Consider the following 14,950-nt stretch of genomic DNA (forward strand, 5'->3'; position numbering starts at 1 on the left):
AACTGCAGATAAATATTATTTCTTTATATCAACTTGTTCAATATAATTGAAAATATTCTTATCAAGTTCTTGGAAGTGTTGTCTAGAGCCAGACTGACAGACAAGGACATTGGTCAGTCCACTCTAATTACCAAACAATGTAAAACTCAGTACTAATTGTTCAAGTTCAGACACTTACATTACATAGCTTTCTAATGTGCTATCAAATCAATTTTAAGACAAAGAGAAATGTCCAAAAAAGTTTAACAACTGTGTTACTAAATAGAGATGTTTTCAAAAATACTTAGTTAACAGTAAGCCAAGTGGTTATACCAACAAAACTTGGAAGAGTGAAACAATCCCCCACTACTTTAGCCTAATTTTCAAGGCCAACCTCTTATCTATGGGTCAGTTTATCAGTGTTTGGTGTGGTGCCAGCTCAACCAACATTCCTCAAACTCATTAAGCCGGTAACATGTTAAAGATACCTTACTTACATAAGACAGTTTTTAGTTTAGCCTTTGTATGTATTTGAAATTAAAATATGGGATTATTAAGTTAAATGACTACTTGTTGATGTTAATATAAAATAGGTTTACTTTATCTTAATTCAATCCTAGTTTAGTCTCAGTTGTTTCATTTTCAAGCCTCTTGTCATCTCACATAAAATTCTGATGAGGAAGGTAGACCTATTTCATATTTAAATCAATCCTGGAGGCAATGCTGAATAAATTATTAATGTTGTTTAATGACAACATGTACAAAAGAGCAAATGATTCGCTTCATCAGAAGATGAATTGCAAAAATACCTCTTTGCATATAAGATCTCATCCTTGATTAGAATTTTCCAGTATGGGTTTACAATACATGATACACATATAAAACTCGAATTTACAGGTTCTGTCCCTAGTAGCTTAATCTATAAGTATAAAACATTTTTATAAAGTTGTTTAAACATACACAATTTGTTTGAAAAATATATTATTACAGTGTTTTCACAGCTTATCAAATAGTATATTTCGTACCTAGGGCCGAAAATGAGGTTTTGCCGGCTCGAGATTGTTTTTTAAGTTCGAGACGAAGTCGAGAACTTAAATCGACCGAGAGCTGCAAAACAATTTCGGTCCGTGGTACGAACGCTATTTTTCACCACACTATACCCTATTACCACTATTCACCACTATAATAATGCACACTGAATACTAATAGTCAACACAACTACAACTTTAAGGTTACCGGTATGTGAAGAAACAATTTGAGGAATCAGCAAAAATAAAAATAAATAGTTGCTAGGCAACGGTGACAATAACACAATTCTATTGCAATGCTATGGATTTTGATTGTGTATTTAAAATGCATTCATGTTTTAAGTAAGTAAGCGGACAGCTGATTTTGCGGCCCCGACCTGTAAAAACCTGCTCGGTCCCCAAATTACGATGACAGCTGGCATGGCCAGCAAAACGTAACTTTCAGCCACCAATTAACGTATGTAATACAGCCAAAAACATCATAGTGTGGTGAAAAAGACTTTTTGTACCAGTACAGACAAAAATTTGACGTACAAAGTTTCTACAGCATTTTTAAACGTCAAAATATTCTGAAGACTTTTCGGTACTTAAAAGATTTTAATGTACATGAATCCCAAAAAATAAAAAGATAGGTATTAAGCGTTGTAAGAAGGTAGTTTAAAAAATTGTGAAAAACTATTTCAATAATAAATTTTGTGAAAAGGTTGTTGCAACATTTTAAACATACAAGTGTTATCACCACTAATAAGATTTTTTTTAAATTATAGTTTCAAATTGTCAATAAGATTCATGATTGAAAAATAGGTTTTGAACATATCTAGAACAAACAAATTATAGAATTATGCGCACAATTTAGCTAAATATGAGAAATGATTATAGAAACAGGAGCAAAAAAGATACATTATCTAAATACTGAATAAAAATTTTATTATATACAAATTACTTTTATTTAAATGAATTATTGTTAGAAATTTAGTATGAAAATAAGACAAATGTATAAATTATAATATAAACAACTGAGCAATTTGGGACCATGATCTCTATTATTACTAAAGCTGGATCGCGCGCTGTGTGCTGGGTTTTCGGTCCGAACGCTCGCCGCTCCCCCCACCACAAAAGGTATTTACTGTCTCTCTCTTACTCATTACGTCTTATGGTGTTTCCACGTTTGCGCTCACAAAATACGCTATATCTCTGTTCATAGTGGCTCGATTGTCAATTTGTTTACACAGTTGTAATCTGCATGAAATTGTGGAGATTATGGTATATGTTTTATATAAAAATAATTCTTTTTCAGATTATATTAATTCTTAAATCTACTAAATACGGTTTGTTATTGCCACTTTTTAAATTAATTATAAAACTGTTATCATTGCTAATGATTAATTAACTTAATTTTGCATACCTGCTTATGTTTTTTATGCATTTAACGTGTAGGACCCATGCTGATCCGCAGCTTTAAAATAAAATATATTATCCAAGAAAATCAAATATATGATTTTTGATTGAGTAATACAGTACCTTGAGCTTAACTGATTCAAACGATCAATAAATCAAATTAAAGCCTATACGATACTGATTATTTTGAGACCAAAACATATCAAAATCATGAACAATACTGGAGCTATTCATTTTTAATCATAGAAATGTAGCGTGTCCCCGTCCCTAAATCAAGTGTAATATTTAGTTGTTTTTTTGCTTTTGTATTTAGGTCAAGTTGTAAAGGCGGGTTACACACCGGTATCTCCGACATGATGTCGCAGATATTTTTCGTGTCTGTGACATGCCCCTCGATAACCAACCTATGTTAACTTATGGAGCTATACACACCAGTGTCGCAGACACGTGTCAGTCGTGTCGCAGACGCGTGTCTCAAGCTAACCAACCGGTCGGTGTTTGGACAGACATATTGTCTCATGTCCCTTGGGCCCGCGCATGCGCAGAACACGTTTCTAGTAGTTTTGGCGCTTTTTTACTTCCTTAATTGCCTCTTATAGTTGCCTTATGAGGCAACTATAAGCAACCTTATTCAGTATGCCTAATGGTGTGAAATGTATATTGTGATAACATAATACTTCAATTGACACCATAAGGAAATTACGTACTGTAATACAATTAATTACAATGTATTTTGGAAAAATTACCATGAAGTTATCTTTAATGTGTTTGTAGAAAGAACAATAGCAACAACACATCATCTTCTTCTGACGATGACATTATTTAAACTGATGAATGTTGTGATTCCTTCACTTTCATGTCGCCAGTTTTGCCTCTTCCCATGGTTGTATTTCATTATATGTCGCAGACATCATGCCCGCGACATCAGAAATATCGGCAACATTATGTCTGCGATACCAGTGTGTAGCCCGCCTACAGTTTCCTTGGTTCTTTTCGGCTTTTTAGGCTTATCTAATGGCGAATCACGTGATTTCAATACAAGTGTAAGCCTAAAAAGCCGAAAAGAACCAAGGAAACTGTTACAACTTGACCTAAATACAAAAGCAAAAAAACAACTAAATATTACACTTGATTTCCATGTAGGGACGGGGACACTTTACATCTCTATGATTAAAAATCAATAGCTCCAGTATTGTTCATGATTTTTATATGTTTTTGACTCAAAATAATCAGTATCGTATAAGCTTTAATTTGATTGATTGATCGTTTGAATCTGTTAAGCTCAAGATACTGTATTGCTCAATCAAAAATCATATATTTGATTTTCTTGGATAATATATTTATTTTAAAGCTGCGGATCAACATGGGTCCTCTTTTTACACGTTAAATGCATAAAAAACATAAGATTAAGCTTTAAAAACATAAGTGTGTATACTAAATTAAGTAAATTAATTATTAGCAATGATAACAGTTTTATAATTAATTTAAAAAGTGGCAATAACAAACCGTATTTAGTAGATTTAAGGATTAATATAATCTAAAAAAGAATTATTTTAATATAAAACATATACCATAATCCCCGCAATTTCATGGAGATTATACAACTGTGTAAACAAATTGACAATCGAGCCACTATGAACAGAGATATAGCGTATTTTGTGAGCGCAAACGCGGAAACGCCATAAGACGTAATGAGTAAGAGAGAGACAGTAAATACCTTACGTGGTGGGGGGAGCGGCGGACCGATACGTGTGTATCTCTGAGCAGTACAGCGCGCGATCCAGTTGTAATAATAGAGATCGATGTTTGGGACATGGCGATTCTAAATGGAATAACAAAAAATTGATCCACTGGACTCACTGGAGACACCATCTTCATTACCTTCCCTTTCTTCATCCTTATTTTAGGTGTTCTTGGCTATCCTGAAAACAGAAGTAGACTGTCATATGAGATCGTCAACCAAAAATGTCTTACTACAATGCAAAAAGACAATAAAGACTGTAGGATTAAATTAATGTGGTTACAAAAAATATAGCAAAGTGAAAGTTTGATTACAGCTATCCAATAGTAAGTTGATTCAGATTCAGGAATAATTACTACATGGCCATAACGTTGTAAGACAGATATTGAAAGTTCAAAAACATAAGTGTAAAGCTAAAGAGATATTCTCATTTTTTTTCTTTTGAAAAACATGGTCAAAATCAATTCTTACTTTTTATCTAATCTATGTTTTGCCTGAGCAAGCCAGGCTGAAGCTGTGACCTCAATCTTGGCCCTCTCAAGTGCTGGCCAGCAGCGTTTTGTTGCGGCTAAAACAAAATTGGAACATTATTACATATTAATCCCACACATAGTACAAAACCAACCAATAGATGGGACATGAAAACTAAATAGCTATGTCTCTGATATTTTATAGGAGTGGTATCAACAAAATGTTGTAACAAAATTACATAATAAAATGCATGCATGTGTTTATTACTGAGTCTGAATTTAAAAGCTGTGGTCAAATTAAAAAGGTAACCTATGAGATGGATCTATTGTTGTTGATTTAAAAAAAAGTCTAAGTTGTGTTTTTAAATTTACAATTCACCGGTTAAGTAACACATAAACATCCATAACATACAAAGAAATGACTAATTTAACTTCATTTATGATGGATCATAAACACACCCTACCCTAAACAACATTTTCATTGATACTGCCACAATCAGGATTAAAGTGAGTGTATTAAATAGTTGAATAACAACAAACCACTTTAATTTGAGACTGTTCAAATTTAGATGTCACTGTGCTGCCCATGAAATCATTTATTTTCAAAAATGTTCTTTGAACTGCATTTTTCAGTTTTCAGTTTTGTGAGGAATTTTGTTTTTAAAATCCATATAATATATGGATTTTAAAAACAAAATACTATGTATTTTGTTATCCATGAACTTTTGAGAAAACTAAAATTCACACTCCCATAAACATATACTTAAAATGTTGGTAATGACGATAAACAGTGCGCAAAACTATCCATTATCTATATATTTAATACGCTAGGCATATTTTTGTCATAATAGTTTTGGAGTGGTGGTGCTACCGATCACCATGTCCAAGGTGTCGTTAGAAAGGTCTTAGCATGTAGTTTTGCCATCAAACAAAAAAACTGGAATTTCAAAAGTGGCCTTCAAAGTTCCCATGTTATTCTTAAGGAGAAAATGTTTGTTTACATTTGAACAGATGAATACTTTGAAATTGACACTAATATTTGAAACAGCTGGTTACACTAAAAATTTTCACAAAATCAAAACATAACCAAAAAAAACATTCAACATAATGGAGACTAGAAGACGTTGACCAGGACGGCCAATAGGAGGAGGCCGACAAACTTTAACTGGTAGACGCGAACGAAATACAAATAATAGTATTATTGTTGATAGCCAAATACAGCAAACACCCTTTCAAGTTAGGTTTAAGTGTGGTCTCCAACAGCCGCCTGAAGATTTTATATTCAATTTAGGACTGTTGGATAATCGCTGCATAAGCTGTTGATTTTGGAAGACAAGGAGGCAGGTAGGACTACATCGGACAAGAAGAAAGGAGATGAGTGGCAAATGCGTTGGGAGCAGAGTGTTTTATGTTAACGTTTTAAAGGTAAACGTTTGAATATACACCTATCATCAGAAAGAGACTGGAACAAGATTGGGAGATAGGCCATTATGAAACGCAGTTTGTCACATGACAAGGACAATTTCAAGGTGAATTTGTGAAGATTTCACATGGTGGAAGAGGAAGCATGTAGATGTGGAGAAATAAAAAGGAGTCATGTATTTAAATAAATTGTTCACTTCAGGAGACAAATAGGAGAGAACAGGAATAAGTCTTGGATAAGAGAGGTCTAGAGATGAGAAAATAAAACATGATGAGTGACAAGGAAACAATTGTGACGTTTAGAACAGTAGCTGGGGAAATAGGAAAAACCAGGGAAAATTAAAAAAAAGAAACAAACAAAAACTAAGAAAGAAAAGGAATGAAAACTTGCCCATGAAGGGGAGAGGAAAGGTTAGAGCAAATCTCAATGATCCCTATCGCTCAGAGCGCAGTATGTGGAAGGGAGTTGTCCTGTTAGGCTTTTGAACACATAATGTGTCTAGAAACCTAATGCGGCTATGAGTAAGACTATTTGTAGAAAACACTATTTACAATAAATGTTGATTATATCGATCTTTTATGTACATCTTGAGTATTTCCATAATCTTTGAGTCGAATATTTTAAAGTCATCAGAAATTATGACTGTTATTCTATTTAAAATAACGCATCTAATACTTAGCAAATGCTCGAATTCGAGCAACAGATACACTAGTTTCATAAATTGTCCTTTAAGGGTGCGCTCTACCCGTCTGGCGCGCGCAAATGTAAGGGTTTTAGTTCTTCCTGATTGTAGCCCCAATTGTGAACCGATTTAAAAGATCTTGGTGTCATATTTTTCGTTAAATGTTATTGTAGGTTTCCCGTTTTTTTAAATTTTGTTATTTTAAAAATTTTGGGCTCAAAGGTTGGTGAAAAATGTAAAAATAGGCGTTTTTTATCATGAGTTTTAATACATTAAAATAGTTTTTAGAGAAAAAAAAACGGGAAACCTGCAATAGATTCTTAAAAACAAGAACCTGGAATTAGTTTACTAAAAAGTTGAATGATAACTATGTAAACACGCAGACTCGAAAGGCTTGCAAGCGCTCTTCAAGGCGCCGTGCAGTGGCGCGGCCATGCGGCCAACGGCTCAACCTGTCGTCGACTCTCCCACCACAGCCATCGATCGATATTTCCCCTCCTCTCGGTTGATTCTGTTCTAGCTTTGCGTCGTCGCCGTTTTTACACATATGAGTATACTGTCCTCTTTGTAAACAGTTATACTCAGCCAATGCAACTTGCTTGCACAGATACAGCTTTAAAACTTTACCAAAATATAAGTTTGTTTATAAACGTCGGGTATGAGATTGTTGTAATAACAACCATAATAAAAGTGTTTTAAGAAAACCAGTACTCAATAGTACTGTATTAAAACAGCATTTTTAAATTTTTGTAATTAACCCCTGCAAGTTGGGGACTTGAATCTGATACCTCAAATGTTCTAGCTAGACTATTGACCACTCAGCCATTCAACTTCAAGTTCAAATCCACTACAAGTCATAACACGGGTCTACAAATAAAATACCCTGTTGCAGCAAAACTATTCACTAAGCGAATTTCAACTTGTATGATTACAGTATTTTATACTAAAACATTTCCATAAATAAGACAAACTTATTCCTATTTAAATAACATTAGATTTAACGAGTGCTTAGGTTTGCTGCTACGGGGAAGGTAAAAAGTGTTTCTTGACCATACGTCAGTAGAATGAAATTAATGAATTTGCCAAATGTTATCAACATACGGTATATCCATAAACAAGTAAATTAAAACGGTTTTAATTTTCTCCATAAGAATAACATGGTAAATTTTAACAACGCTTTTTTTTAATTTTCTTCCTGACCGTAGGCATACAACAGCGCTTCAATATACTAAATTACTCTGCACCGATGACCTCTTGCCAAGATCAAGTTTACGGTCAAATAGTATATTTATTTATTTAGTAAAAAAAAAAGTAGTTTTTTAGTAAAAAAACCTTAAGATTACTATAATTTAATGTAGTGATACTTTACAAAGTATAACTAAAGTATTTTTTTTTTATTCAATAGTGACAAACAAGACTCAACATTTAGGAATGTTTTACTTTTTACTGTATAAGCTTATGGGAGCGATAGCGAATGTCACGTTGCTAGGGCATGATGGAGGTTGAGCAAAAGATACGCGGACGCACGAATAAGAACCCGGTTGCGCTTGCGCGTGTGTGCGTCGGGAGCTCCGCAGGGCGCTGCCTAGCGTAGCAGTCAACTCGCGAACCTCCTAGCTCCTCCCACCACTTCCCCTCCAACTGGGTTGCACCGACACGGCACAGTCTGGCGGACACTTCGAACATCGTTCTGAGATTTCCGAGCTGAGGTAGAGCGCACCCTTAAGGTCGTAATTCCTTTCTAAACGGAACTTTCCATACACCTAAAGTTAAAAATACCTCAGCTGTACTTATTTCTATGTTATTCTTTCAATTTATTACCTTATTAAAATCAGGTGTGATTATTTGTTTGTATTACTGTATTCTGTTTTGTTTATTTAGCAACCAATCAATAGTTTTATTAATACTTATGAAGTCAAACGGGGTGAAGCCCGTGGGTAACAGCTAGTTATTATAAATGTGAAAATGCATTGGTGCATGCCTAACTTACCAAATACCACACTGGCGAGATTCAAAACTTTAAATGGCCTTTTTAACACTTTTTGGTCTTTACGAAGCATACCATTCCAGGTGAAGTACATTGCAGCTTCAAAAGTAAGTAATTTGTTCATTATACTAGTGACAGTACGTGACTCGCTGGAGGATTGTGCTGCCCTTGCCAACTGTGCAACCTGAAAATTTGAAGTACAGTTGTTATTTTTTTCTTTGAAGGTGTGGTATGAGTTTTATGAACCAAGTTTTATTTTTCTTCTTAAAAATTATTGCATTAAAATACATCAAAATAAGATTACTTGTGTTACGTCCCTTTGGCAATAAATTTGAATGGAATAGATTTTATATCCTAAATGCGAATGGAATCGGTACGTCGGTCATAAAAAATACATTATAAAAACAATAATACATTACAAAAAATTCAGGGCGTTTACAACACCTATCGTACAAAACCAGGTGTTTTTGGGGGGTTATCGCAATGTACCCTCAGTTCACATATCAGCAATTTTCCAAGATGGGTACTTTATGTCTAAGCTATAAGGAAATTCTTGTTTCATACAGTAATTATTTTAAACCTGCAAACTTGAATAAAACCTTCTCAAGCTCACTCTAGCCCATTATAACATTCTACCGTTGTGCTCTTTATGTTATTTATTGTTATACAGTGTTTGGCTGGTTTTTAGATGAGTTTGAGAAAGCTGTTATTTTACAAGTTACAGTTTGAACAACTGAAGCAAGATGTATGATTTGTAATTTCGTTCTTGCGCAATTACTTTGTATGGTTGCCATTTCATCAAAAAGTATTAGAGTAAAGTAAGTATTGATTGTACACAATGTACAGGACAAAGTCACTAAAACAAAATATAGTCTATAGAAGAGGAAAATGTAAACTAAAAAAGATCACACAGTAGTATAAAGTTTTTATAGGTCTACATATTCTTTATGCCATGTTTGATTAACTGTGGTTTATATTACTACTCCCGCCCTCTATTACCCAAGATAATCGAGGTTCTATTTTACAATACAGTAGCATTTTGCTACTTAATTGTGTTTGAACAAGGTCAAGCCCGACTTATATTGATGTTGTTTATGAACCTCGACTTAGCAAACCTCCTGCAAACCTAACATCAATATAGGTAACCTAGTTTTAACGAAATCCTTGATATAACAAATATTCAGTTGGTCCCTTCAGATTAGTTTTACCAAGGTTGGACTGTATTAGCAAAAGATACAGTCAATATTGTTTATGAATAATACATCCAGAGTCTTTCTTATTTTGTTGTAAAATAAGATAAACCATTTTTTGCTACTTGATTTTAAATTATAGTTAACAATATTAATATTTAATTTTACATGATTTAACTATACGGTTCACGAAATTACAAATTCTTAGAAATTGGGAAATAAAAGACACAACAGATCATTTGTGACAACAGATTTTTATTTACATTCCTTTAAACTTAAAGTTAGTTAATTTTACTACGATGGAACTTCATTCAGCAATGGAAGCTCCTCATGACTTTCATCCATTCTAACAGCAGGTTTTTTCGCTCTGAAAAAGATCAAAACAAATAGAATCAATTAGAATTTAGAATAACTATTCAAAATGATTAGTATTGAAATGAACATTGTTTACCACACAATCAGTACATTATTAATCTAATATATAAAATTCTTGTGTCACAGTGTTTGTCTGCAAACTCCTCCGGAACGACTTCACCGATCGTTATGAAATTTGGTGTGTAAATTCTGTAGGTATGCGAATCGGACGTAAACTATTTCCCGTTTCGTTAAAAGGGCTCCGCCCCAGTGGCTCTGGAGTTTCCCATGTTTACCTTATGAGAAATAGAATTAATGAATCTTAACAGCTGTTTCAATTAAACAAGTTGGTTCTGTTCTATGATGTTCAATAGCATTAAAGTTACAAGGATTACCAACAGGGTGCAGCACTATTATTTCTTTTACATTTATGACAACAGCTAATTTGCAACCAAAAGGTGAGTGAGCGTAGCGAGCGAACTTCAACCTGGAGGCGAGTTAGCGTAGCGAACGAGCTAACCTGAAGGCAAGTGAGCGCAGCGAACGAGCTCCAACCTAAAGGTGAGTGAGCGTAGCGAACGAGCTCCAACCCAAAGGTGAGTGAGCGTAGCGAACAAACTTCAACCTGGAGGCGAGTTAGCGTAGCGAACGAGCTAACCTGAAGGCAAGTGAGCGCAGCGAACGAGCTCCAACCTAAAGGTGAGTGAGCGTAGCGAACGAGCTCCAAACCAAAGGTGAGTGAGCGTAGCGAACGAACTTCAACCAGGACGTGATTGAGCGATGCGAACGAGATCATCTTGAAAATTAAACGTAACGGTACTTTCTTTCCATCGGTCTGTCTTAGGGGAAACCTATAACTTAGGCGATACGAAGTTCGCCGGGTCAGCTAGTAAAATTAATAAAATAATCACTGCCCTAAATAATTTTTATTTATTCAGCATAAGGTATAGTCCAGTCAATGAATTCTCAAAAGGGGGGTGTAGAGGACATGGAGAGGGGAAATTTTTTTTCTGCGGGAATGTGTTCGGGGTAGTTAGAAGATAAAAATACCAAAAGTCCCCGCCCCTGGCCCTGCTGCTTCAGCGGGGGGAGGGGGGGAAAGACCCCATTTTTTAGTTTTTTACTTCTACACTGAAAACCGTGCATCGTACGGAAAAAATGTAAATTACAAAAAGAAAGATGATAAAATTCTCTACAAGAATGGTTATATTCATTTCTTACGTATATGCATTAGTTTAAAAGATATTTTCAAAATAATATAAAAATTCTTAAATAAATTGATTTTTCACGCGGTTTTTGTCAAATAAGTTTATATAATCCATTAGCCTGTTGTTGTTTTACATCAATCAGGATAGAAAACAGGTTTTTGAACACTAACCTATATAATATAATATATCAATCGTATATATTGTGTTAAAAATAGTTTATATAAATTTAAATAAGTTATATATATTTGTCATGGAAACAAGTAATTTTGGCATAATTATTACATTAAAAATTGAAAAGATTGTGTTTGTAGCTATTTTTGTCCAGGTTTATTTATAACAATTACCGAAACCAAGACTTAATATTATTGTTCATGGTCTGGCTCACTTGGGACGAGAGGTTCCGACTTCTGTCCCAAAAACTGGTGCCATCTGGAACTGAAAACCACCATCTAGGACATCTCCATCATTCAATTCTTGTTGATTAGACTCAATATTGGCTATCAAAGTGAGAATTCGGTGTAGGCCTGTATAATCTTCATCTTCCTCATTCATCAGAATGGGCATTTCATGTAAAAAGATCCCTTAGCAGTTCTGACCCTTTGATGCACAGTAAAATTTTTTTATTTCAATTTTTACTGAATTGATGTTTTTTGGTATCCTTAACCGTGTCAGAGCTCAGGAAAAATAATTTAAAAAATTTAATTTTGTTTTTATAATTTTTATTAATAAAAAACGAGGTGGTATTCTATATATACCACTGTGTATCAGTGCGTAGTCTAATGTGCATATAAAATATTAAAAACCTTCCTTGAAACGCAAAACCTACCAATATGTTACAGATGAGAAACAATTATTTACCTGTTCATGTATTGTAATAAAAAGATTACTTATCTAATCTATGTGAAAAATAGTGAATTATCTCAAGATATTAGTAGGTACTGTACTCGTAAATACAATTGTATGACAATAATGAATACATTTGAAGGTCTGTTATAAAATAACAAGTTTCCAGAGAATCATTGTACAACATCGTATTCTCCAATTTTAAGATTCAAGATTCATCTTTTTCTTAGTTCAGTTGTGAAACTCATAAAAACCATTTTTTGTCTGTCTAGCATAAGCACACTTTGCGCTCGTTACATTCCCAGTATGAGCAAATCTTTTTCTCTTTTGTGCTGCATAAGTTGCATCTCGTCCATGTTGATATTATGGGCATGTGAACGTTCTCCTTGAGCCTCTTTTCTACTGGCATTTTAAATTTATGTTTGATCAAATTTAATTTAGCCTTTCCTTTGCCTTTCGTCGATTTTGAGTGTAAGCCATTCGTGACGGAGATGCGGAATTGCTTCACCTGGGTTATGATTCCAAACGCAATAGGCGATTTATAATGATAAAAATAAATTATGTATTTTCATCGATGAAGAAGAGTATATTTGCCGAAGAGAGACTAAGTTACTGTCATCTGGTCAATTATCTGATAAACCTATTTCATCTTAGCAACCGTCATTTAGAATTTCTGTTAGTAAGATGTCTTCAGTCATGTCTTTTGGATATCGGAGAATAATAAATAAATATTTAAAATATAGTAAGTAAAATTTATATGATTCATTTACCTGAAAAAATAACGAAAATTATCACAAAATATACTTGAAATTATATTTTAGCTTAGTAAGGCAACAACAAAATATGTCTAGTGTTAGTAGCATAGTGGTATTGTAGGTATACCACCTATATTTGGCAAAATAAACTTTCAGTTTGAACAAAAACAGTGTTTTTGACGCAATATAACAATTACATAGTGTCTAATTCAACATAAAAACATAGGCCTATATCTTACTTTGTTATATGTAATAGAAGGGTATACAAGACAGTCAAAACCTCTGCATAACAGCCTGTAGCCTGTAGCATGCAACGACGCTTTGAAACTTCAACTTTAATACTAAATTAATCTAGAAGCTACTAGTTCCTCCAAAATACGCTAGGTTACAGCACTGACTAGGCCCCTGGTATGGTATTTCCACAATACCAGTATGCATCAATGCAGTAAAAATTATTTTACAAGTGGTATCCTGATAATACCACTGTGAATCAAAGGGATAACGGAGAACACTTATTGGACATTTTCTTGCATGCACAAATTGCACATCTGGTACTGTTATAATCTTCAGTGCATTTGCAAAAAACTTGGTTAAGGGATTAACTGTTCCTGGTTACTATAATTTTGGTGTCTCTGTTCAAATGAATATCTTACTGACTAGTGGCGGTCCCTTGGGGGGGGGGAGTTCTGATTAGAAACTATCTTTGTATATGATATTGTATAGTTGAAATTTATTAATCCAGTGCAATTAGGTTATGACCTGGACAAAATTGATAACAGGCTGAAAATTGGTGGAAATGTTCAAAACAATGTCCTGAGTGGCCCACACAAAGTCCCAAGAAATCCCAGTTGGGGAACGGCCGCCATTTTGAAAAAACTGCCGCCATCTTGGAATTTAGATTTCATGCTGTATCTTTTGAACCGCAGGGGGCTCACGCTTGCGTGGGTTCGTGGCCTGGGCGACCACGCGGACCCTAGCTCTCCCAGAGGGGAGGTAACTGCCCGGTGTCAGACCCGGCACTTCAGGTAGACCACAGTTATGGACGACTGGTAAGCGCCAGCCCCTTAGGGGGAGCCTCCAGTGACATTCCCTCCATTCAGGGTGGGGGGGGTGTTTAGCTCTCAGTGACGCCGTTAATTCCGCCTCTCCTCAACTACCTGTAACTGTGGTTGTGACTGAGTCCTACCTGTTGTGTTCGACTGACATTTTGTGAGGCATATCCTCGACTTTGGAAGTAGCCTCGTCCTGGGAGGTGAAATACCTAGCCCCCAGAGGGGAGGTAAATGCTCCGTGTTGGTATCGGCATTTCAAGTTGGCCACAGACATGGTCGACTGGGCATCGGGTCCCAGTGACATTCCTTTATCCAGGATGGAGGGGTGTTTAGCTCTAGGAGAGATGGAAGTACATCATAATCTCTAACCTACCTGTGTCTGTGGTACTTTGGGCTTCGGCCTGCTTGTGGTGTGCGACCAGCATTCAGTGGGCAAATCCTCGACTTTGGAAGTAACCTTTCCTGGAGGTGAAAACGGGCAAGTACCCGCAGCTCACGGGGACACTCAAGGGCAACGTAACTTTCCGCAGTGTGAGGGCAACGGTTTGTAGGTACTTATGCAAACCTATCCCTGTCTCTGAGCACGGACGGTATGGTTATCTTGAGTGTGGGGGGTTCTTCCCGGAACCTCAATTGAGTCAAGGGTGTCGCCACCTCTGGTGGATAGGTTCATCCGGGTGGGTCCCACTTCTATACCTGCCTCCTTTTGGGAAACCCTGATGGCCTGGCAGTGATGTTGGGTCTGACGGGCAAACGAAGTAGATCGGGTGCTGGGTCCGAGCCCGCCAGGGGTATCTGGGGATCTATCGCTCTGGATATCTCTGGTTCCCAGCAATGGGT

General features: G+C 35.5%; 2 protein-coding genes across 3 annotated transcripts in view; one reads left to right on the plus strand and one right to left on the minus strand.

The window, feature by feature from the left end:
• Positions 1-371: 371 nt before the first annotated feature.
• The window catches only part of LOC128999352 (glutathione S-transferase D7-like), a 70,669-nt gene continuing 56,090 nt past the window's right edge, over positions 372-14,950 (plus strand). The window contains exon 1 of the mRNA XM_054425805.1: positions 372-449. The gene's annotated coding sequence lies outside the window, so the exon portion shown is untranslated. The remainder of the gene's footprint in view (positions 450-14,950) is intronic.
• The window catches only part of LOC128999350 (uncharacterized), a 52,114-nt gene continuing 47,299 nt past the window's right edge, over positions 10,136-14,950 (minus strand). For both annotated transcript variants that reach the window (XM_054425803.1, XM_054425804.1), the window contains exon 10: positions 10,136-10,265. In XM_054425803.1, the coding sequence (XP_054281778.1) occupies positions 10,193-10,265 (73 nt within the window). In that variant the 3' untranslated portion in view covers positions 10,136-10,192. The remainder of the gene's footprint in view (positions 10,266-14,950) is intronic.

Source organism: Macrosteles quadrilineatus, unplaced genomic scaffold (genome assembly GCF_028750875.1).
Source record: "Macrosteles quadrilineatus isolate MER2022 unplaced genomic scaffold, UCM_ALF_1.0 Scaffold_8__2_contigs__length_117827958, whole genome shotgun sequence".
Taxonomy (NCBI): Eukaryota; Metazoa; Arthropoda; class Insecta; order Hemiptera; family Cicadellidae; genus Macrosteles; species Macrosteles quadrilineatus.